General features: G+C 35.4%; 3 protein-coding genes and 1 pseudogene across 8 annotated transcripts; 2 read left to right on the top strand and 2 right to left on the bottom strand.

Moving 5' to 3' along the window:
• Positions 1-479: 479 nt before the first annotated feature.
• Positions 480-1,885, top strand: LOC103936414. The gene is made up of 2 exons (XM_009346248.3): positions 480-1,109; positions 1,262-1,885. Exons 1-2 carry the CDS (start codon positions 879-881, stop codon positions 1,697-1,699), a joined length of 669 nt encoding a protein of 222 aa, XP_009344523.2. The 5' UTR covers positions 480-878; the 3' UTR covers positions 1,700-1,885.
• Positions 1,886-2,530: 645 nt separating this feature from the next.
• Positions 2,531-10,109, bottom strand: LOC103936425 (annotated as a pseudogene).
• An 897-nt stretch (positions 10,110-11,006) lies between these two features.
• LOC103939724 lies at positions 11,007-12,186 on the top strand. 2 transcript variants are annotated; one of them, XM_048582867.1, is made up of 2 exons: positions 11,007-11,649; positions 11,746-12,186. In XM_048582867.1, the coding sequence occupies exons 1-2, from the start codon at positions 11,485-11,487 to the stop codon at positions 11,926-11,928; spliced, it is 348 nt and encodes a 115-aa protein (XP_048438824.1). In that variant the 5' UTR covers positions 11,007-11,484; the 3' UTR covers positions 11,929-12,186. The 2 variants fall into 2 exon arrangements, with proteins under 2 accessions (XP_048438824.1, XP_009348109.1); XM_009349834.2 differs by having other exon boundaries at positions 11,749-12,183.
• Positions 12,187-17,248: 5,062 nt separating this feature from the next.
• On the bottom strand, positions 17,249-23,899 carry LOC103939722 (carbon catabolite repressor protein 4 homolog 2). Of its 5 annotated transcripts, XM_048583491.1 has the most exons (13): positions 23,223-23,446; positions 22,989-23,068; positions 22,253-22,840; positions 20,577-21,288; positions 20,410-20,496; positions 19,145-19,231; positions 18,950-19,030; positions 18,759-18,839; positions 18,621-18,674; positions 18,445-18,533; positions 18,135-18,243; positions 17,798-17,939; positions 17,249-17,678 (listed from the first exon to the last, which is right to left on the bottom strand). In XM_048583491.1, exons 3-13 carry the CDS (start codon positions 22,411-22,413, stop codon positions 17,491-17,493), a joined length of 1,791 nt encoding a protein of 596 aa, XP_048439448.1. In that variant the 5' UTR covers positions 22,414-22,840; positions 22,989-23,068; positions 23,223-23,446; the 3' UTR covers positions 17,249-17,490. The 5 variants fall into 5 exon arrangements, with proteins under 5 accessions (XP_048439448.1, XP_048439449.1, XP_048439451.1 ...); XM_048583492.1 differs by lacking the exons at positions 22,989-23,068; positions 23,223-23,446 and adding an exon at positions 23,691-23,899; XM_048583494.1 differs by having other exon boundaries at positions 20,410-20,490; positions 22,989-23,447.
• Between the last annotated feature and the right edge of the window lie 1,495 nt (positions 23,900-25,394).

Below are 25,394 nucleotides of genomic sequence, written 5' to 3' on the forward strand. Positions count from 1 at the left end.
TTAAAACTTGGAATTTGGTGTACGTTTGGCTTTCAACTATTACCTTCTAGCTTGACTAGCTCAACTCACTTAATTAATTCCCGAGACATTAAAAACTTATGTGATGTTGTTCCTGCCACAAGATACTGCTGAGTGTTAGTTGCATCAGACTTGAAATTAATGTGTTTTATAAATTAAAAAATCACTCACACATGTCATGTTTTAACTAAATCGTTGAGTTAGATAAGACTTAAAATTAACGTGTTTTATAAATAAAAAAATCACTCACACATGTCATATTTTAACTATATCGTTGTGCCACATTGTATTGCCACGTGGCCAAGTTATATATATGTATATGTATATGTATATCTTTTTTTTCTCTCGTACAGTACGGTCCATGGGGAGCAAATTCATTGCTAAGATTTATATAGTTGGGTGTGTTGGATGGCATCAGGATCGGGGGGGTTGGGGGGTATTAGACCAAGGAGTCGAGTTGGTTAGAACTTCACATCTTAGGCTTTAATAGAGAGCTGGCTTGGAGCTCTCTGTGCTATAATAATCAGAGTTAAAAGGGATCGCCAACTTGGAAAGCACGTCATGCATGGATTAGGCCAGGTTTCTTTTAATTGTACCTTCAAATTGTGCCCCTATTAGATTCTCCCGTGCAGTTGTGGCCAAACACCACCAGCCCATATAACTACCAAAACTTTTTCCCAACCATTTGACGTATAAATCCATTCCAACTCTCTCAACCTCTCAACTCTCCCAGCTCTCAGCTCCGTGTGTTTGTTTGTATAACAGAGAGAGAGAGAGAGAGAGAGAGAGAGAGAGAGAGAGAGAGAGTAATACTACTACTTATCTCTGAGTGATTGAAGCAGCTAGCTAAGCTAATAGCTATGCTTTCTTTTCAAGCTCATCCTCTTTCTCCAAACCAAAAGAGGACAATCCCAGATTCTGAGAATTCATCCAAGAAAAGGAAATGGGACGACGAGCCATACGTTAATATTGAGCAACTTTCCGAAAAACGTTCAAAAGTACCACAAAGCAAACCAAATTCCTTGTTTGATATTGAGCTTCACCTAGAGACTCCATTGCCTTTGGAGTGGCAAAGATGCCTCGATATTCAGGTATATCACACATATGCGTGTTTCAATTATACAAACATAATTAACAAAGATATCACACCGTTTGATAACCATTTCAGTTCTCAGTTTTTAATGTTTTTCCGAAATCAAAACAATTTTTTTTCTATTGATTGTGTGCCGTCATTCTTGTACAGTCGGGACAGATACATTTTTACAACACAAGGACTCAGATGAAGACTTCAAGGGACCCAAGGAGGAGCCCTGAGCCACCAACAAGTCCAGCTGCTGATCATCATCATCATCACATGAGCCTAGACCTGGAGCTCAACCTAAGATCATGTGATCAGTCTAGAGCTAATTCAGATATTTCAACACACAGCTTGAGTGATTTGTTCATGGAGTCCCATAGACCAATACAAAAGAACCCTAATAATTTAGGGTTTCCAGTTGATTGCCACCAGCAGCAGCAGCAGGAGATGGTGGCAACTGTGTGCATCAAGTGCCACATGCTGGTGATGCTGTGCAGGTCTTCTCCTGCATGCCCTAATTGCAAGTACATGCACGCACCTGATCAGAGCCCCCCAACCCTATTCAATTTCAAGCCAAAGTGTACTAGTAGCTTCATGTGTTAATTAATTAGCTAGTAATTAAGCTTCAGTTAATTATATATGATTTCTGTGCTACAGAGCTAGTCATCCTTGGAGGCTCTAAAGTGCTCAGTGTATTAAATCTTCATCCTCCTCCATCAGAAAAATGACTGCTGACAGAGAGACACACTTTTTACCTAAGGTCAATATAAATGAAGCTTAATTATCCAACTACTAAATTTGTTTAAACCATGGGTGTCGGTAATCATGGTATGCTACTGATTAAAATGCTCTACTTTTCTTAATCTCTCTCAAGATTTTTTTTTCTATGCTTATTAATTATTTTGCGAGACATCGAACTCTCAACCGTTGCAAATTAAAGACGGTTTATAGTGGAGGTCCACACTTTACTATCGTAGGTATCGCCATCGCATTTATTATTATTTTATGGATTAGTAAGTTTTTTTATATGATTATTGTGGTTAGGCTGAAATTGGTGTCAGCATAAAAGTACACACATATCTTATTCTTTTTGCCTTTTTATTTCTGATAAAATCTCACCACATACGTTTCCCTGACCAAACAAGTTACCGTTTTACTTTTGGACGAGTTATACATAAAGGTTACCCAAATGTTTTATAAGCAATTGAGGTTTAAAGTGCGATCGAAGTAAAAAAAGCTAACAAAAGAGATGAAGTTCTGGCAAAAAGAAAATACCAAGAGCAAATGCTGCTCATGCAGCCAGCTGATCACTTTAGAAGAATTTTTTCATGGTAAAGATCATAAAATGTAAATTATGACCATTGATCAAAGAAAATCATGTTGGTACGAGTAGCTAATCATTCACCGCCAAAACATTACATGTCGATATCCATAAATCCATTTAAATCCATTAAAAGAAAGAACATTCTAAACACGATTCCATACACCTCATCATGTAATACATCGCGCTCTGAACCGCGAAAAGTAATGATTAACAGGAATGGAAAATTTTCACCTATAGAGCAGCATTCAAGATAATCTTACAAAGAGATGAGGTCCCTTAAAAGTTACCATGGTAGAAAAGAAAGAGATGAATTGTCACTGTGTATAAGGAAGAAAGTTTGAATGATAATCTTCCCTTCTGTCTTCTTCTGTGTATGTAAACTTGACCTAAGTCGACCAAACTGTAGAGATCGATGCTAATCTTACATCTTCTGTGTATTTTCATGTATCCTATGTAAGTAACTTTGCAAGCTGCTGGTTTTCTGCAATAGTTTTGAATAGAATTTGAATCCATTCTGTAGTGATTACCGGACTAAGCTCTCAATCATCTTCAGCTTCTCAATCATCTTCAGCTTTCCTGTAAAACCTTATTGTTGTGCAAATGCGGGTGCTGCCCTAGGCTTTCCGGAAGAGGTTCTGAGCTCCAATTGTAGGCGCTCGCCTCAAGAGAAAAACTCGCCATGAGGGCAATATGGTCTGATGACCATTTATCTGATGGAAGGCAACCTTCTATGTCAAGAAGCTCCAATACACTGTCAAGCCTGAGGCTAGCAGCTGCAGAAAAGCATTAGACATACAGTCAACAAAAATGATGAGTAAACAAAATTCAGAATTGGAACAAACTCAGAAAGCCTAAACAGAAAATCCATATGCTTATTGCTCATACATCACGAAAAATGCAATTACTCTCATAATGTAGTCCACTATGCACTATAACAAAAATGTTAGATTAGCAATGCCTTGGAAGCCAAATAAGGAAGAAATACATCGTCCAACAAAATGAACCGATAAGAAATTTTCACAAGATTTTAAATTCATCCAATTAGATATAGTCTTTGCTAGAAACGTCTAACTGAACTAGGAGCGGCAATGCACAGACTAAAACATCATAAGAAAAGTAACCAAGCTTAAGGGCCAAGTTCTACATAAGCAACCATGGGAGGTCAAAATATTCTTTTTCTGAAGTTTACCCCATAAGTTTCGTGAATCAATTAAACAAATTGTCAAGCAATAATTTTAGGAGAGACGCGAAACCTACTTAGATTTTACATAGAAAATATTTGCAAGTAAAGCTATCCTTTTTCTCTCAAAAGTCCTTGGCTACTAAATACATCAAGGCTCAATCCATATTACTGCATCTCACATACTATTGTAAGTAATGCGACTTTCCTGATACGATTGTTTGATTATCATACCAGTATTTTGGTAGAACTTAATCAATATATACATCAAAGTACACTTTTGGAAAATAATTTAAGCCTCCTTCAAGACGCCTGGATCTCTCTTAGGGGAAAAAAGAGAAAATACCTAGCTCTCAACTCTCAAGTGACAGACATATAAGTAGAGCACAGAAACCTATGTGGTCCTTCAAAAGTACAAGTTGTTCATATAGATCCATATTGAACTTTCAAGGACTCATAATACACGTTTCGCTCAAAGAAAACATATATTAGGCCGAACTTTATCAGAAAAAATCTGATACATAATAAAAGTCATGAATGGTACCTGTGTAGAATATATAATCTATAGTTCCAAAAAAGGATGGTGTAAAGTTGGTGAACAAAGGCTCCTTGGTTCCAGGATTCATCATCTTCTCACGTTGGTGATCCTTGACCCGATCGGACTGAAAAAAAGTTGCATAAGCGCTTACCTGGAAAGGAAAAAAAACATTTCAGCACTTGAAAATGACCACAAAAACCATAAGCTCTGCAGATTCCAAATTCTTGCAAGAAGTAACCAACTCAGTAGCAATGCAAAATGTTCAGTAGGAGCTAAGAATTAAAAAAAGGAGCCAAGAATCAGTCAGTAGGGATACATTGGCCTTACCAGATTCATTGAATGAGAAAGCTTGAGTGTCTGCAATATGCCCGATTGATCAGTTTCTTTGCTGGGAAGAATCTCAACTCTACCCTTGCTTATGAACGTATAAGGATCACTACAATGTGGGATGCAAATATCAATCTAACCTTCATTTCTCATCCCAAATAGAAATCGATATTCGCCAAAGTTAAGAAGAAAAATATATTGGATAGAGGAGGGTTGGTTTGCTAGGAATAGTACCAAAAATCAATACAGTGATATTAATATTTCTAGTTGGATATATTAGTTCAAGAGAAACATGGATCAATAAAGGAGTACAAAATCGTAAATGGAAAATCAGGGAATCTATCAATTCTTTCACTATAGTCTCAGAAGCCAGTCAGTAACAGCAGAAGGCTAACCTCTGAGGCACAGAGTTCAAATCTGCACAAATCAGCAGGGGAATCTTCAACTTGGCAATTTTCTCAAGTGCATGGATGAGGGTTACAACCTTGTATCAGAAAAGAAGCGAATTAAGTCAATTCTGCTCTTTAAGCTCAAAACCAATAGAAGGAAGACTTGCATTTTACACGCAGCACCTGCAGTAATTTTATGTCTGGATTTTTTACATTTGCATGTAAATGGGTATTTGACTGCGGCCGAAAGGGACAACTATGTCAGCAGTCATCACTTGAGAATTTATGATATAAGGTTGTAGAATTTAAAATAGACATAGTACCACACAAATTCTAGGTCGATTTCCATCAGAGGAGTCCTCATTTCCACCATTTCTAATATAACAAGTGCAACATTGTCCTGAAAAATTGCGTACAAGAAGCTGATATAACAAACAGATGGGAAGCAGAAACAAGAGCCCCAGTAGAACAGAATGCACAGTAAAAACTATATGAGAGTGAAGAGATGTAAACCTTCAGCAGACGGCAAGCTTCACTTTTCTGTTTACCAACCAATGAATCAACAAGGGGCTTTGCTGAATTATTAAACTCAAGCTGCAAAAGAAAATCAGAACCATTAAATACTGGCAGCATACATTTACTCACATAGATTTCCTCACCTTTTCTCCATTTTCGTGGTAAGTACAAGCAAGAGCTTCCTCACCTCATATGTTGCAATCTCTTTGAATCGTTGACAGCGGTAAAATGTAGCACATCCATCAGTTGTATGATGGGACTTAAACGAATATGTCTGAAAGACATCCATTAAACTCATATTACCATGATATAATGCCATCAATTATTTGTTAAGTGATTGCCTTTAGACCACATAAAGCAAAAGATGTGCTCCCAACTTTTATAGAAAAATTTATATATCATATTCTGTTGAAAACAAATTGCAGAATGTACATAACATTTGGGCAGGGAGCTAATTAAAATGATTAAAGAATTAAAATGGACAAAACTTATATTGTCAAAAATATTATTTTCATTATCTGCAGCGCAAGGCAATGCAAAAATCAATATTACTTGGGCGAATGAATTGAATGTTTTAAAAATTGGCTTTAGAGTATCAGCGAGTTATATAGAACTGACATCCTGTTACCGAAAAACTTATATTGAACAACCTCAAGGATGCTTTGTCCAAGTCTTAAATGAAAAGGACAACAGGAAGGTGGCTCTTCTAATGTGTCAAAGTATTGTGGACAAAATGAACTAGGGCACTGAGAGGACCACAGGGCCTTTTACCAGAATTTTTTACCAGTCCAGCCTTGTAGCAGGACATTGTTCATACAGGATTCAATATGAAACTCAACCTACTTACCAAATGCTGATGAATACAATCACAGTGCAAAGCAAGCAAACCAATATTTATCGAACAACTCAAATAAATTTTAAACGTTAATTACTCCAGATGAGCAGTTCATACTGTACAGTAATGCTTTATCACAAGTGAGGCTAATGTTGGTTAACAGAAACTCAAGACCAACTCGATCTATAAACAAAAACAGGTCAAGCTCAAAATTTTATCACAGGCTCCCTAAAATTTTGACTTTCAACCTACTAATGTGAAGTTCCATACACCTTGCAATTCCTCTAACAGTAGGAATTGGAGATTTCAAACTGCAGGCTCATACCATGTTAGAAAAGCATTGAACTCCAAGAGCTTAAGTTGTTGAGGGGTGGGCCAACAATGTATACTACGAGGCAACAATTTTCCGGTTTTTCTACTGATAAAAAATAAGGACAATAAAGTAACAACTCAGAACAAAAATAAAAAAATCTAAGCTACGCTCCATAGAACCATCTTAACTCATTCTTCTCTGTGATTCTATCCGTGGATGCAAGGGTGCATACGTTAGGCAAAGGGATACTATTCTAAGCCGAAAAGTACATCCTGGAAGTGCATGTATTTCTATTAAACATGCCATATCACCTTACCTCAAGCTTTTTCTTCTTGTATATAACCGAGTATCCATATTTTGCCAACTCAGGTTTGAGGAAATTCTCAAAATGATCTTTCTGTACCTGCCCATAGATGAGGAAAAGTATAAAAACTAAAACAGTCTTGGGCAATGATCTCATAAAAACATATGCGTTTAAGAACTAGTAGTTACCTCTTGAAGACAGAGGATATCTGCGTCATATTCAATGATCTCATAAAGTAAATTTTGCAGACGATATTCCCATGAAAGAGCCCAATCTGGGCAGTAAAAGTGCCAGTTACTACCACTAGTAGCAAGATAATCAGCGAGGATATTATAGGACAGTACCCTAAAGGTTACATCGTTAGAAGAGTGTTCTTTGAGGTCAGCGTTGCAAGAGTTCCACATTGTACAACGCGGTGGATGAGGAGGAGGATAAATCACAGGATCCGTCACTTTGATTCTTGCTGGGAACAATTGTGTAAACTTTGAAGAATCAAAAACTTCAAATTTGAGCCACAGACAAAATCCAATATCATTCTCTGTGGGTACATAATATTCAGAAGAACCCACCTCAATCCATGTTTTTCCATCTTGTTCCACTGTCTCATCAGGCTGCGAACCATCATCCTGATAGTAAGGTAAATCAGGATAGGAGCCATAAGGCCCAAAACTCTTGATAATTTTCACTGCTTGTGGATCAGGATTTGGAGCTGCAAAATGATGGTGCACCTTGTGCTTGTCCCAGGCAGCCTTATAGCAACTTATAGAGCAATAGTAACTTATCTTGCCAAGTCGATTTTGACTTGCACAAACTGTACACTGAATTGTGGCCAGCTCTTCATGGTGGACAAAACAGCGAACCTTCTCTTGATTGGGAGACAAGCAAACATCCTCTCGGTACCTACATATATAATAATGAGAGATTTTAGTAAGACTACTTATGATAACAGCAGTACTACCGTGTATTGGAACTAGTATTGAACAGGAACCCGCCGTAACAGGTTCTGCGATTCAACGTACACCATTTCACGTTGGATGCACAAAAAACTCCATACATCTTGTTTTATATTGTTTCAAAATAAACCGTCTTCTACTTCATTTGCAGGAGGAATTATTTTGGGTACAACAAAATTATTGTTATTACTAAGTTGTTGTTACTTAAAATGTTTTTCTATAATTCTTCCTAATAGACCATCTTTTACTTCATATAGTTATTATTCTTGTTATTTTGTGTTGTTATTGTTCTTCTCAATATTGTTGTTATTTTTATTGTTTTTTGCACTCCAAACTTTTTATATTTAGGAAGAAATATACATTTATAAGAAGTGCACAATAAGTTTTTTGGAGTGCCAATAACAGTTGCTTTACAATATGGCTAATATTTTTATTACTGCTGTAACTTTTTATTTGTTTTGATCGAAATTACTCCTATAGTTTATAGTTATTCATTGGCATTATTGTTGTTGCACAAAGAAGAAAATAACATCAATATATGTACATGTCTAAGAGCATCTCCAAATGAGAAGTCAAAAAGTCCACATCAACAATAACAGTAAAAAAACAGACAACTTCAGTGTTTTCCAACCAAAATGTCAATTCCTATGTAGATTGAACCAAAGTTGGTTGTAGTCAAATTTGATAGCAACATGAAATCTACTTTTAGTGACTAATAAATGTTTATTATCATTTTTATTATTATTTTTGTTCTATAAATACTTATTACAATTATAAAAATAAATGATGAATAGTTAATAGTTTAAATTTAACACATCGGTTGGAAAACAAAATTTTTAAAAATATCAAAGTGCCAAATAAGCTTTCAAATTTAGATTTTCTATTTAACATTTGACATCTACTTTGAATATGATCTAAGTGTCTGAAATTTGAATACCCAGTTTTCGACAACAAAAATCAGAAAAAATAAAATAAAAATCAAACCTTATTTATATCATTGTTATACATGGAAGCCTCTTACAAGCGCGGCCTACCTTTAATGAAACGGAATAGAATTCTCTCCTCTCGTAATCTCTTTTTTCTCATATTTAAACGGTTACAATTTAGTCATATTATCATTTTATATTGATTTTTTTATAAAGAGGTAAGACAAAAAAGAAAATGTAAGAGGAGGGGAGAGAATGAGAGAGAATTAAAAATACACTCGGACAAATGAATAAAAGACATTTTATCAAAGTAGTATCTAAAATTAGCATAATTACTCAAGTCGGTCTTAAGATTTAAAATCGATAGAAATGATTCATAAATTTGTCCACTGTCAATTATTTTGGATCTTCCATGAAAAACCTACGTTGAATTAGGGATATTTTTGTCACATCAACCCCTTATTTGAATCGATGGTTTCTTCAATTTAACGAAGATGTTTTTACAAAATAACCAAAATGATTGACATCAAACAATTTCTTAAACCACTTATGTTGATTTTAAATCACATGGACTAAAAAGTAAAGAGTTGTGTCAGTCTTATGGATCATTTTGGCTAAAATGTCTGAATAGAATTATCCATTTTTGTCAACAAAAAACAGAGCAATGATATTCAATAGAACTAACAATTTCACAAGGAAAAAAAAAAAGAAAAAGAATTTTTATTACAGTTGATTCATTTGAGCAAAGCTGAACAATGTAAAACTTGATTTGGTTTAAAAGACCAAAACCCAACTCTCCAGATTAGGATAAAAATTCCAATTTGTCCTTATTGGGACTAAATTTCACCAAAATTTCACCGAACAAAAAAAAGAGTAAACTTCTCCTCTGCTTCTTTAGCCACCAAAAGTTTACTTAAAACCCCATTTACATGCCATGCATTGTGATTAACACCCACACAAAGAAACAAAAATATATTCATACATTCATCAAGAAATTAAAACCCAGAAAGACTAAGAGAGGAGAGAGAGAGAGAGAAAAAGAGAGTGAGTGAGGCTAACCATGTGAAAGAATACTTGTGAGGCGGGAACTGAAACGAGTCATCGATTATGAGCATGTGAATGTGGGGCTGGTATCTGCAGCCGAACGCAGGAGCCTTCGAAGGAAAATACAGATTCAGTCTCCATTTGGGGGACTTAGACGACCCAGATTCTTGAGCCATTGAAACCCAAATGGCATTACCACAAGACCAAATGGGATTTCGGTGGAGAACGGGAGGTGGGTTTTGGGGGAAACGGGATTTTGATCTCTTTGAAACCAAAGATTGAAGCTTTGTGAGAGAGTAATTAATGGGGTTTTGGGGTTTTTGTGAGAGGTTTTACGCGGTGGAAGATGGAGAGGCCTCTCCCCCTCTCTCCTCTGTTGTTTATAATGTAAATAGGGAGTGAGAGGGACTGCTTGTTATTGTGTCTTACCGCTATTTTTTGTCTGCAACAAATTATGAAAGAAAAATGACAGTAAAGGAAAAAATTATTTATTTTAGTATTGTAAAATCAAGAAATAATTTTCTTTTTTGTCTTAAAATAAATTAGTTGAACTCTGAAATGAAAAAGAAAATAAATTTGTTTATTTAAGGAAAAATGATAATTTTTTACTTTCGTGAGCCAAAATTTTCTTCGTTGAAGTTACTTTTTTGAGTCGAATTATTTTTTTTTTTTTTATATTCTAATAATCTTACATGTTTTTCATTGTAGTTATTTCTTAAGTCGAATTTGATTTATTCGTGTTTTTCACTGTACAAATAATCTAAAGTGCTCTTCGTTGTAGATACCTGAAAGGAATTTCCAACCATAATTTCCTAGCTAGGTTATGGGATGACAATTAAATGAATCGTAGAAATTTATATTTAGAAAACAATCTAGCATAGTATTCTTCTAGGCTAAGTTATTACCATGTGATGAATTTTTTGGCCAATATAAAAGAGTTTACAATTGTGTAGTAGTATGTATTCTTCGTTGTACGTACTCACTGAGTTGAATGTTCTAAACAAAATTTATTAGTATATCTAGATGTACAAAAAATATTTTACACGTAGTTTCATGTATATATTTTGTTTGTTGTAGTTACTAGATACATCCAATTTTTGACAAAATAATTTTTGGTATCGCTCTACCTACGTCGCATGTGATACAATGTAAGGTTATGAACCGGTATTTTGAGATCATCGGTTTTGGCTTTTAGATTGTTGGTGGTCGCTATATTTCTGGCAGACTGGTTGTGAGGTTAAGTATTAGTAAATTTTTTTTTTTTTTACTTTGTTTATAAATGTTGCATAAAGAAATCCTTGCTCATGTGCATAAGCAGCATCTTGTTGTATATTAAGACATTTTTTAAATAAAATGAATCCCCAATTTCTTTTAATTTATCTACAAAACTTGGTTTATACGGATAATTGCGGCTCTACTGCCCCCGGTTTATAGGAAGGGTAATACTACAGCAACCAAAATTTTAAACTAAATAATTTGTCACTAATAAAAAAATAAGCATGTTAATTAACGCTTAAGGAATAATTTAATCATTAACGAACATATTATTTAATTTACAAATTTAATTTTAAAATTTTGATTTATATAGAATACGTCCAGATTGACCTGAATTGATTCGTTCAGATGACGTGGCTACGACACTTGCAATGAGCGGGATCCCAAAACTATTTAAAACTCAAAATTTCAATTCAAAATAAACACACAAAAACAGTGAAGCAGGATTCGATCGAGAGAGAGCTATGGAGGGTGCAGGAGGAGAGACCCAAACCAAAAACGGAGGCGGCGGAGTTGTGAGATCGGACGTCGCAATTCGCAGTGCAAAAGCCGCTCTTCTTCTCTCGTCGCTAAAATCATCGCCCAATCGCCGCTTCAGCACCGCAATCGACGACGACGACGAAATCGCCGTACGTATTCGTTTAATTTCTAGCTCATCACTGCTTAATTTGGTATTAATAACTGAATAATCTTAATTTTGATCGGAATTTGAAATTTTGATATAGCAGGAGGAGAAGGAGATGCTGAAGAAGGAGATCGGAGATCTGAAGGTAACGGTTGCGAGGGAGCGACTCAGGAACAAGAGGATTAAGGTCTGTGGCTTGCTCGAGATTCTTCTTCAGCTGGCGTTGCTCTTTGCAATTTCCGCTTTCCTTTTCATGCTCGTGATTGAAGATGGAGAATCATAATTACTCTTTCCTCTCTGAAAAAGTGAAGTCGCAGCAGAAAACGAGTAAATAATTAGAGGCGGGAACAGCTGATTAGTCTTAATTTTTCATTAATTTGTTGAATTTTTAGTTTCTTTTGGTTTGTTAATGGAACTGATTGCACCTTATAGTGAGAAAGTTTTACTATTATTTTCTTCTTGATGGTTCTTATCGGGTTTAAATTTCATATATAATAAAGTCAAATCATGTATTTCTCGTGAGGATAGCAATTTATGAAGTACAAGTATAATGCTACTATGGTTTGTCATGTCCATAATATAATGTAACCTTTTAGTTTACATGAAATTATATTATTGTCGTGCCATGTTATTTTGCTGTGTGAGTCACATTACTATAACAAGGTTAAAAGGGGAAAGAAAGATAAGCAAATTTCATTAGCACTTGTCTAGTGATATTAGTTTGGTCTTGTAAATGAGAAGTTGGCTGAATCCGATTATAAAAAAGGTTGTAAGAATTTAAGTTATGAAGCTACTTAATGCAAGTATGATTTATACAATTTCTGACAATAACTGATAGGAAACACAATGCAAGTACTAGGAAATATCACTTCTCGTTGCCTTTTATTGACCAAATGTTGGAAAGACTGGTTGGCGTGCTTTTTATTGCTTCTCAAACGAGTATGCAAGGTACAATCAAATTCCAATTGCACCCGTGAGGATCAAGAGAAAACGACTTTCACTTGTCCTTTTGGAACATTTGCATTTTTTAGGGATACATTTGATCATTGTTTTTAGAAATTGTCGTTAGCTCTTGAATGAGGAGATGAATTTGGTGTTAAATTGGGAAAAGTGTCACTTCATGGTCAAGCAGGGTATTGGTTTGGGGCACTTGGTTTCAAGCAAAGGCATTGAAGTTGACAAGGCAATGATTGATGTTATAGCCAAATTGCCTCCCCTACCACTATGAAGAGTGTACATCGTTTCTTGGACATACTGGTTTTTACAGACGGTTTATCAATGATTTCTCCAAGATTAGTCGACCTTTATGCAATCTGTTGGCTAAGGACACCCCATTTAATTTTGCTGAAAATTGTTTAGAGGCATTCAACAAGTTGAAGACACTCTTAACTTCAACTCCTATCATTGCCGCACCTAACTGGAATTTTCCCTTTGAGTTGATATGGTTCAAACTATTCAATTGGAGCAGTTCTTGGGTAGAGGAAAAACAAGCTTCTGCAAGTGATCTACCACGCCACTAAAACATTAAATGATGCACAGTTGAACTATGCAACCATGAAGAATGAATTATTGGCAGTTGTATTTGCATTGGAAAAGTTTCAATCTTACTTGGTTGGGGCTAAATTTTTGTCAATACTGATCATGCCGCCTTAAAGTACTCGTTATCTAAGAAGGATGCTAAGCCATGGTTCATTCATTCGTTTCTGCTTTTGCAAGAATTTGATTTAGAAATTCTAGACAAAAGAGGCAGCGAGAACGTTGTGGCTGATCACTTGTCGAGGTTAGTTACTACCAACACAGCATAAGAAAACTTGCTTTTGTTGAATGAGAGCTTCCTAGATGAACTCTAAGCCACTCAAAGTAGTACTCCTTAGTTCTCCGACATTGGTAATTATTTAGCGAGGAGGGTGTTGCAACTAGATTTGACTTTCTAGCAGAAGAAAAAGTACTTGGCGGCTATGAAACATTGTTTTTAGGATGAGCCTTGCTTATACAAGTATTGCGTAGACCAATTATTTGAAGACGCATTATAGAAGAGAAGCAAGAAAGTGTTTTGACATTCGCGTATCAACATGCTTATGGAGGACACTTTGGGCCGAACGAACAGCAGCGAAGATATTGTAAAATGGGTGTATTGACCATCTCTTTTTAAGGATGCATACACCTGGTGCCAGGCTTGTGAATGATGCCAGCGAGTTGGAAATCAGTCCAAGCGGAATGAAATGCCGCAACAAAGCATATTGATAGTTGAGCTATTTGATATTTGGGGGATTGACTTTACGGGAGCATTCCCATCATCCAATGGGAATCAATATATCAATATATTTGGGGTATTTACCCAATCTGCATCTGTAAACCTGTGGGTACTCTTGTGGAAGAAAAGCATCACTTGGGTATTTACCCAAATTAGGTTCCTGTTGATAAGGGTCGATATCAAAGATTTATGGACATATTAACTTATTTATTTCATACTCGTCCTGAACTTGCATATGATGTGAGAGTTGTGAGTCAGTTTATGCACTCACCCAGTGAAGATCACATGGCTACGTAAATGCAAATTTTGGCATATCTGAAGTCTGCATCTGGTAAGGGAATACTTTATGGAAAACATGGAAATCTAAAGGTTGAGAAGTTTATAGATGCATATTGGGTTGGCAATGTTATTGACAGACGTTCTACATCTGGGTGTTTTATAGTTGTTAGAGATAATTTGGTTATGTAGCGTAGTAAAAAGCAGAAAGTGGTGTCAAGGTTTGCTGCTAAAGCTGATTATAGAGGCATGGCACAAGGAATATTTGAACTCCTTTGGTTACGTAAACTTTTGAGATGTCTTGGTTTTGAACCAGATGAGGCTATGAAGTTGTATTGTGATAATAAATCTGCAAGGGAGATAGCAGATAATCCGGTACAAAATGATCGAACAAAGCATGTAGAGGTTCATCAACACTTTGTCAAGGAAAATCTTGAAATGAAGATTGTGCTTATACCATTTGTGAATTTAGAGGAGCAAATGACTGATCTTACTCATGAGGTAAGTAGTACAGTTTTTTAGGACTTAAGTATCAAGTTGGGCATGTATGTTATCTATGCATCAACATGAGGAAGACTGTCGATTTGAGTCTTAAATTGTAAATATTCTAGGAGTCCTTTTTGAGGTAGGATTAGGATTTGTAATCTCTTGTATTGTATCCTTGTAATTATATTCCTTGTAATAATAAGGCTTATATGCCTATATATTGTAAACCCTAGAGGATGAATAAAGTAACAAAGTATTTTAATGTATTTCTTCTTTTACTTGGCGCAAAACGAAATAACAGGGTTTTGGAGAATTTATCATTGGAGTAGATTCACGAGATTTCAACATTTAATTCCAGGTGAATTAATTTAGGCCCAATGCGCAGTGCTAGCAAATTGACGTTCCAGGTTTAATTGTGATTTTTGAAAGAGGATGTCGTTTTCTGGAGTTGGGCCCTTCTACAAAGTTGTAAAGGACATCCTGATCTTATAAATAAAATAAAATAAAATAAAAAAAAATAGAGACCTTTTGGAGCTAGTTTTGGAGCTGGTTTGGCTCAAAAACGTGAAGGATTTCCGATTGGGCAGATTGCCTAGTTAGATTATGATTGTGATTTTAAGATATCATTTTATTATTTTGTTTCTTAATCTCTAGAATACCTTATTTAGGTAGGATTATGAATAAGGGGCTATTTATAAGCAGCCAGTCGCCCATTAGAGTTTTTTACGCAACATTGAGAGAACTCGGCGAAACTCTGACGATTTGCAAACTTCAAACTACAAGGGTGTTTTTCTTATACTTAATTCTAATAATATATCCTTTGACTTTTATTATGAATATGCATAACTAATTCCGTTTGCTAGGACAAGACCACGAGCCTTGGCATGAATATGTGATTCATATCCAATTGCTTATGAATTTATGCACGCTTGCTTTGAATGATTAATCTATTATACTTAAGTTGTCTAATTATCTTAGTGATTGACCACCATTAAGCTAATTATATAAGTAATTTGATGCAATTTCAATTGGAACATCACCCTAATATGGAGGTGAGCTTCTTGTGGTTAATAATTGTAACTTCATGTAAGGTGAACATCACGCTCTTAAGGGTTGCATGTTTTTCACCCAACTTAATGAGTTTTTCATGTTTATATTTGATATGAACATCATGTACGAATTGCATGTTAGACATAAATTTTCGCTTGAACATCATGAGGAAAATATGTATTAGGAAAACCTAACATTCAAAGCATGTATATGGAAATTCAAGAGTAATTGGTTGAATTGCATAGAATTGCTTAGAATTGCAAAGCACTGTTAATGGTTATGGCTAAACCCTAGTTTTTTTCACAAGTGATTTGTTAAAATGTGTTTTAGTATTTTCTGTTTTTGCCAAATTGTCTTTTAGTTTTAAATTGTTTATGGGTTGTTTTATTAACACCCCACGTATTGAAAACATCCCACGTTTACTTTTTAAATTAAAAATTATCTTAATCCACCCCACGTAATTTCTTACACTACCCTTACACCCCACAAGAAAATAATAAAGGTGGTTGCTGCCTTGCTGGGAGATTTATCCAGTGTTAGAAAGAAGTGCTTTTGTTTGTCCAATTCTGGGAAATAAAATGCGCCTAGCTTCTAGTGTACTGATATCAATGTTCTAAAAAAAGGGTCTAGGCGGCGCCTAGACCCTGGACGGTGGTGAGCTGAGACGTTTTCTTGCAAATCGGTGGAAAAAATCGGATGGGCTCTTGGCGGCTAGTTGGAGCTAGGCGGTTTTTTTTTTTTTAATGAAATTGAAAAATAAAATAAAAAAATCCTATCTAAGTCTTAGTGGTTTAAAATTGTGAACTTGTTGTACATATGTCATCCTACAATAATCCTCACTATGGTTATATAGCATTTATGCTTAATGTGTTTTTAAATTTTGGACTTCTTGGATACTCTTTTTGCATTTTATCATTTTTTTTATTATCTTATCCATGGCCGCCACCCGACTAACGCCTAGCGTTTTTTAAAACTTTGACTGATATATAATTTAGCTATTTTTGTTTGGTTCTTGCGCTGGTCTGTGACTTATCCTCGTACATTTTCATCCTATTTTGCTCTGGGATTTCAAACTTCAGCTAGCTTTTCTCTTCCTTAAGTCTCTCCTTTCAACCGGAAAAAATGAGAAATGAAACTCTCTTTCAAACATTCTTAACTGCCTAATGGAATCAGTTTCTGATTCATAATAAATGATTATGCATGTATCAACATCAATATATTTCCCTTACGAAAAATCTCATGGGTTCCTTGCAGCATTTGCAATTGCAATCGCGATTACACCCCTAGCTTATGAAAATCATCTTTTAAAAAAGTGAGATCAGAATTTGCAGAAATGTTTTCAAATTTGAACTCTTAGACTGCAACACAAAAACAAGAAGAAGCTCAACATGTTCTTGAATTATTATTAGGTTTTGCTGTTAAAAGAACTTAGGGAGTGTACTATTTAGGGCTTAAATAGTCATTTTATATCAAGATATGAGTTATTTAATATTAAATTTTATGTGTAGTATAGTCAACAAAATGTGAGGTGTCAATAAAAAAAACCCATTGTTTATTTCTTATTCTTATCTTCTAAATTTCACTCACGTTTTCCAAAAATCTGTTTTAAATAGTTAATTTAAGGATTAGGAAATTACAAAAAAAATCATTCAATTTCTGTGGAAGAACAGCCTTGCTTGAGCGTTTATACTACAATTATCTTGTACTCTTGCAAGTATTTATGTGTGATTGCAAACCTATTTGCGCAGGTGGAAAAACCCTATCACATTCTGTAAAAGCTTATTGTTGTGCAAATGTTGGGTGCTGCCCTAGGCTCCTTGGAAGAGGTTCTGAGCTCCAATTGTAAGCGCTCGCCTCAAGAGAAAAACTTGCCATGAGGGCAATATGGTCTGATGACCATTTAGCGGATGGAAGGCGGCCTTCTTTGTCAGGAAGCTCCAATACACTGTCAAGCCTCAAACTAGCAGCTGCAGGAAAGCATTATACATACAGTCAACGAAACTGATGAATAAACAAAATTCAGAATTGGACCGAGCTGGTAATTATATTCTCCGGAAAGCCTAAACAGCAAAGCCATTAATGGTACCTGTGTAGAATATATAATCTATAGTTCCAACGAAGGATCGTGTGAAGTAGGTGAACAAAGCCTCCTTGGTTTCAGGATCCAGCTTCTCACGTTGGTGATCCTCGACCCCATTGGAATGAAAAAAAGTAGCATATGCACTTACCTGGAAAAGGAGGGGGGGGGGTGGGAAAAAAAAAACACTTTTCAGCACTTGAAAATGATGACAAAAACAATAAGCTCTCCCAAATTCAAATTCTTGCAAGAAGTAAACAACTAAGTAGCAATGCAAAATGTTCAGTAGGAGCTAAGAATTAAAAAAGGAGCAGAGAATCGGTCAGTAGGGATACATTGGACTTACCAGATTCAATGAATGAGAAAGCTTGAGTGTCTGCAATATGCCCGATTGATCAGTTTCCTTGCTGGGAAGAATCTCAACTCTGCCCTTGCTTATGAACGTATAAGGATCACTACAATGTTGGATGCCAAATAGAAATAAATATTCACCAAAATAAAAAAGAAAAATATATTGGAAAAGGGAGGGTTGGTTTGTTAGGAACAATACCAAAAATCAATAAAGGAGTACACAAAGTCATAAATGGAAAATCAGGGAATTTATCAATTCTTCCACCATAGTCTCAGAAGCCAGTCAGTAACAGCAGAACGCTAACCTCTGAGGCAGAGAGTTCAAATCTGCACAAATCAGTAGGGGAATCTTCAACTGGGCAATTTTCTCGAGTGCATGGATGAGGGTTACAACCTTGTATCAGAAAGAAGCAAATTAAGCCAATTCTGCTCTTTAAACTCAAAACTAATAGAAGGAAGTGTTCCATTTTACACACTGCACCTGCAACAATTTTATGTCTGGATCTTTTCCATTTGCATGTAAATGGGTATTTGACTGTAGGTGAAAGGGACAACAGCAGCAGTCAGCACTCAAGAATTTAGGATAAAGGGCCATAGAAATTGAAATAGACATTAGTACCACACAAATTCTAGGTCGATTGCCATCAGAGGAGACCTCATTTTCCATCATTTCTAATATAACAACAAGTGCAACATTGCCCTGAAAAATTGCATACAAGAAGCTGATATAACAAACAGATGTGAAGTGAAACAAGAGCCCCACTAGAACAGAATGCACAGTAAAACCAATATGAGAGTCGAGATGTAAACCTTCAGCAGACGGTAAGCTTCACTTTTCTGTTTACCATCCAATGAATCTACAAAGGGCTTTGCTGAATTATTAAACTCAAGCTGCAAAAGATAACCAGAACCATTAAATACTGGAAGCATATGTATATTCACATAGATAGATTTCCTCACCTTTTTCTACATTTTAGTGGTAAGTACAAGCAAGAGCTTCCTCACCTCATATGTTGCGATTTCTTTGAATCGTTGACTGCGGTAAAATGTAGCGCATCCATCAGTTGTCTGCTGGGACTTACATGTAAACATCTGAAAGACATCCATTAAACTCATATTACCATGATATAATGCCATCAATTTTCTGTTAATTGATTGCCTTTAGACCACATAAAGCAAAAGATGTGCCCAACTTTTATAGAAGAATTTATATATCATATTCTGTTGAAATCAAATTGCAGAATGCACAGAACATTTGGGCAGGGAGGTAATTAATATGATTAAGAATTCAAATGCACAAAACTTAAACTGTCAAAAATATTATTTTCATTATTTGTAACACAAAGCTATGCAAAAATCAATATTAAGTGGGTGAATTAATTGAATGTTTTAAAAATTGTATTTAGAGTATCAGCAAGTTACGTAGAACTGACACCGTGTTACCTAAAAACTTATATTGAACAATCTCAAAGATGTTTGGTCCAAGTCTTTGACGAAAAGGACCATAGGAAGGTGAATATACTAATGCATCAAAGTATCGTGGACACAATTAACTAGGGCAATGAGACGACTATAGGGCCTTTTACCAGATTTTTTACAAGTCCCGCCTTGTTGCAGGACATTGTTCATACGGGATTCTGTATGAAACTCAACCTACTTACCAAATGCTGATGAATACAATCACAGTGCAAAGCAAGCAAACCAATATTTATCTAACAATTCATATAATTTTAAACATTAGTTATTCCAATTGAGCATTAAAAACTGTATAGTAATGCTTTATTACAAGTGAGGCTAATGTTGGGGAATAGAAAGTGAAGACCAACTCTATCTATAAACAAAACAGGTCAAGCTCAAAATTTTATCACAGTTGCCCTAAAATTTTGACTTTCAACCTAGTAACATGGAGTTCCATACACCTTGCAATTCCTCTAAACAGTAGGAATTGGAGGTTTCAAACCGCAGGCTCATAGCGTGTTAGACAAGCATTGGACTCCAAGAGCTTAAGTTGTTGAGGGGTGGCCAACAATGTATACTACAAGGCAACAATTTTCTGGTTTTTCTACTGATATATATAATAAGGAAAATAAAGTAACAACTCGGAAAAAAACAAGCTAAGCTACATTCCATAGAACCATCTTAACCCATTCTTCTCTGTGATTCGATCTGTGGATGCAAGGGTGCATACGTTAGGCAAAGTAATACTATTCTAAGCCGAAAAGTAAATTCTGGAAGTGCATGTAATTCTATTAAACAGGCCATCACCTTACCTCGATCTTTTTCTTCTTGTATATAGCCGAGTATCCATATTTTGCCAACTGAGGTTTGAGGAAATTCTCAAAATGATCCTTCTGTACCTGCCCGTAGATATAAAAACTAAAACAGTCTTGGGCAATGATCTCAGAATAACATATGCATTTAAGAACTGAGTAGTTACCTCTTGAAGACATAGGATATCTGCATCATATTCAATGATCTCATAAAGTAAATTTTGCTGACGATATTCCCATGAAAGAGCCCAATCTGGGCAGTAGGAATGCCGGTTACTACCACTAGTAGCAAGATAATCAGCGAGGATATTATAGGACAGCACCCTAAATCTTACATCGTTAGAAGAGTGTTCTTTGAGGTCACCGCTGCAAGAGTTCCACATTGTACAACGCGGTGGATGAGGAAGAGGATAAATCACAGGATCTGTCACTTCGATTCTTGCTGGACACAATTGCGTACGCGTTGAAGAATCAATAACTTCAAATTTTAGCCTCAGACAAAATCCAATATTATTTTCTGTGGGTACATAATATTCTGAAGATCCCACCTGAATCCATGTTTTCCCATCTTCTTCCACCGTCACATCAGGTTGCGAACCATCATACTGATAGTAAGGTAAATCAGGATAGGAGCCATAAGGCCCAAAACTCTTGATAATGTTCACTGCTTGTGGATCAGGATTGGGAGCTGCAAAATGATGGTGCACCTTGTGCTTGTCCCAGGCAGCCTTATAACAACTTACAGAGCAATAATAACCTATCTTGCCAAGTTGACTTTGACTTACACAAACTGTACACTGAATTGTGGCCAGCTTGTCATGGTGGACAAAACAGCGAATCTTCTCTTGATTGGAAGATAAGCAAACATCCTCTTGGTACCTACATATATAATAATGAGAGATTTTAGTAAGACTACTCATGATAACAGCAGTACTACCACATATTGGGACTAGTATTGAACAGGAATCCGCCATAACAAGTTTTGCGATTCAACATACAACAATTTCAACACGTTGGATGCATGAAAACTCCATATTTCTAGTTTTATATTTTTTCAAAATAAACCATCTTCTACTTCATTTGCATGTGAAATTATTTTGGGTACAACGAAACTACTGTTATTACTAAGTTGTTGTTACTTAATGGTTTTTCTGTAATTCTTAATAAACCATCTTTTACTTCATATAGTTATTATTCTGGTTATTTTGTATTGTCTTGTTGTTTTCACTATAGTTGTTATTTTTACTGTTTATGGCACTCCAAACCTTCAATATTTAAAACAAAAAAATACATTTGCGAGGAGTGAAAAACGATTACGCTAGACAATTTCAGGGACCGCTTTTATCAATTTTAATCTTAGGGACCAAAGTGAAGAGTTATGTCAATCTCAGGACCGTTTGGCTAAAAAGTCTTCTAATTATACCAGTAACATTTTATTTAGTTCGATCAAAATTACTCCTATAGCTAATAGTTATTCGTTAGTATTATTGTTGTTGCAGACACAGACGAAAAATAACATTGAATAGGATTACCTATTTCACAAGAACAAAACAAATTTTTGATGTATAAAACTTGACTTTGGCTCAAGAAACTAAAATCCAACTCTCCAAATTAGGACAAAAATCTTATTATTGGGACTAAATTTCACCGAAATTTCACTGCACAAAAAAAAAAAAAAAAGAGTAATCTTTTCCTCTGTTTCTTTAGCAACCATAGGCTTACTAAAAACCCCATTTACAAGCCATGCATTGTGACTAAAACCCACATAAAGAAACAAGAATATATTCATACATTCATCAAGAAATTAAAACCCAGAAAGATTAAGAGAGAGAGAGAGGCTAACCATGTGAAAGAATACTCGTGACACGGGAATTCAAGGGAGTTGTCGATTATTTGCATGCGAATGTGGGGCTGGAATCTGCAGCCGAACACAGGAGTCTTCGAAGGAAAATCTATATCGAGTCTCCATTTAGGGGAGTCAGACGACCCAGATTCTTGAGCCATTGAAACCCAAATGGCATTACCAGTAAAAATGGGATTTTGGTGGGGAATGGGAGGGGGTTTTGGGGAAATGGGTTTTTTTGATCTTTTTGAAGCCAAAGACTGAAGCTTTGTGATGGACAATTTGGAAAAATAACTAAAATTTGAAACCCATATAGAATTATAGCCACTTTTCTAAGTTTATGATAATTATAAACAGAAGTTGATATGAAATTACTAATCTACTAAAACTAAAAACTTCCTCTTTTGCTCTTAACCGTGAAAAAACTCGTCGGCGACGTCGACCCGCAAGCCACTGAACGCAGACCATGGCTACTGCCATGAGTCTCCGTCTACCTAAATCTCGCGGTTCTTCCTCCCTGATACCTCGCCGACGTTGAAACAGCTTGGAGACAAAAGGAAGAAGATGATGAAGAAGCAAGTCCAGCAGCTATTCAATACCAGAAATGATAATCAGGGATAAAACCCAGATAGAAGAATTTGAAAAATTTAGAAGAAAACCAAATACAATTCAACAATCATTGAATTTAGATAGAAGTTCAAGAAGTTAAAGTGATAATCATATGTTGTAATTCTACCTATTCTTCCTCCTCCTCTTTGTTCTTCTTCTTCTTCTTCCCTTGAATACCCAGAAGCCAAAAGTTGTAGCCTTTTAAAACTAAGAGAGAGGGAAAGAGGACGAGAGAGAAAGGCAAAAAGGCCTGTCTGAAGTCAATAATCGACGGCTAAGAAAACCAAATACAATTCAACAATCATTGAATTTAGATAGAAGTTCAAGAAGTTAAATTGATAATCATATGTTGTAATTCTACCTATTCTTCCTCCTCCTCTTTGTTCTTCTTCTTCTTCTTCCCTTGAATACCCAGAAGCCAAAAGTTGTAGCCTTTTAAAACTAAGAGAGAGGGAAAGAGGACGAGAGAGAAAGGCAAAAAGGCCTGTCTGAAGTCAATAATCGACGGCTAAGAAAACCAAATACAATTCAACAATCATTGAATTTAGATAGAAGTTCAAGAAGTTAAATTGATAATCATATGTTGTAATTCTACCTATTCTTCCTCCTCCCCTTTGTTGTTCTTCTTCTTCTTCCCTTGAATACCCAGAAGCCAAAAGTTGTAGCCTTTTAAAACTAAGAGAGAGGGAAAGAGGACGAGAGAGAAAGGCAAAAAGGCCTGTCTGAAGTCAATAATCGACGGCTAAGAAAACCAAATACAATTCAACAATCATTGAATTTAGATAGAAGTTCAAGAAGTTAAATTGATAATCATATGTTGTAATTCTACCTATTCTTCCTCCTCCTCTTTGTTCTTCTTCTTCTTCTTCCCTTGAATACCCAGAAGCCAAAAGTTGTAGCCTTTTAAAACTAAGAGAGAGGGAAAAAGGACAAGAGAGAAAGGCAAAAAGGCCTGTCTGAAGTCAATAATCGACGGCTCAGCATTTCAGTCGCAATTTCCCTTGACTCGGATGGAGATCAGACGAGGATGTATTCAGGTGGGTTTAGGAAAAGATGAGACGGGGAAGTATTCAGTCTATTATACGCTTTTTGGCCAAAATGTTTGATCAATGATTTCTCCATCATCAATTATTTTGATCATCATATGAAAATTTATATTAAATAAGAATCAAAATGATAAAATTATCCTCAATTTAATAAACAATTAGTCAAATGATTAAAGATATTTTTGTCATTTTAATTTTTTTAATAAAAGAATGATCAAAATGATTGATGGTGGACAAACTCAAAAATTACTTCTATTGATTCAAATCTCAGGAATCAAACCATATATGAGTCTCAAATTTGGTTTCTTCAAATTTCTCATAATTAATGGGTTTTTTGGTTTTTTGTGAGAGGTTTTACGCGGAGAAAGACGGAGATGCCACTCTTTCTCCCTTCCTGCTCTATTTAGAATGAGGATGCACTTCGAATCTTCTTTGTGAGAATTTTAGAGATCCTTCAATCACATTCGTTTATCGTATATCGTATGGTCAGAAATCATTGTAAATCTTTTTATTTAAAATTAAATATAAAGAGCGTCTGACAAAATTTGACCACACAATGTACAATGAACTAATGTGATTAAAAGATCTCTGAGATCCACACAAAGAAGATCCGGAAAGAATCATCATTCCTTATTCATATGAATATAGTGCCAGTCTTACCCCTATGTTTAGTCTACAACAAATTTATATATGCTAAAGCCGAATGAGAAAAATACTATTCCAACGAAGTATTTATCAAATATAGTAAAAAATTAACTTTTAATTTTAAAAATGTCACTTTTTATAAAAAAAAAATTCAAATATATTCAAAATTTCACTTAAATGGACACAAATACCCTCAAATTTAACAATTAAATAAATTAAAGGTTTTTTAGCTACTATCGCCTTAAGCTCCGATCCAATTTCACATTTGCTTCTACACTCCACTACCACAACCCTATCCCCCTTTGACCCCTTCATCACTGACATTGAGCACTGCCATGGTTACCGCAAGTGGGAGCAGTAGAATTTCAATCACTCTCTTAACGCCTTTTTTCTTACTAATATCATTTTTAGTTTTAAATATAAAAATAGTTTTTAAAGTTAATCCACATATAGTTATATGATTGTATTTGTGAGATTCACATCGCACCACATCATGACACTAAGATAGCAATTGACATATTTTTCACATCGCGCCACATCATGACACTAACATAACAATTGACATATTTTTCACGAAAAAAACTAAAATGATTACGATGGACAAATTCAGAGAAAAACTAAAATGATTCATGATACACAAATTTAAGAACACTATATTGATTATCATTAATTGTTAGAGCAACTCTAGTGTTGGAGCCCTCCCCCCAAGCAATGCACTATTCAATCCACCTAATGAACAATAATTGCCCTTAATGAACAGTAAATAACCCTGGCAATAGCATTTGCATCTCTACTGTTACACTTCAATAGCCATGGCAATAGGCAATAAAATATTAGTATTT

This window comes from the organism of the source record quoted next, unplaced genomic scaffold, assembly GCF_019419815.1.
Source record: "Pyrus x bretschneideri cultivar Hongxiangsu unplaced genomic scaffold, Pyrus_bretschneideri_v1 Contig2, whole genome shotgun sequence".
NCBI classification, from domain to species: domain Eukaryota; kingdom Viridiplantae; phylum Streptophyta; class Magnoliopsida; order Rosales; family Rosaceae; genus Pyrus; species Pyrus x bretschneideri.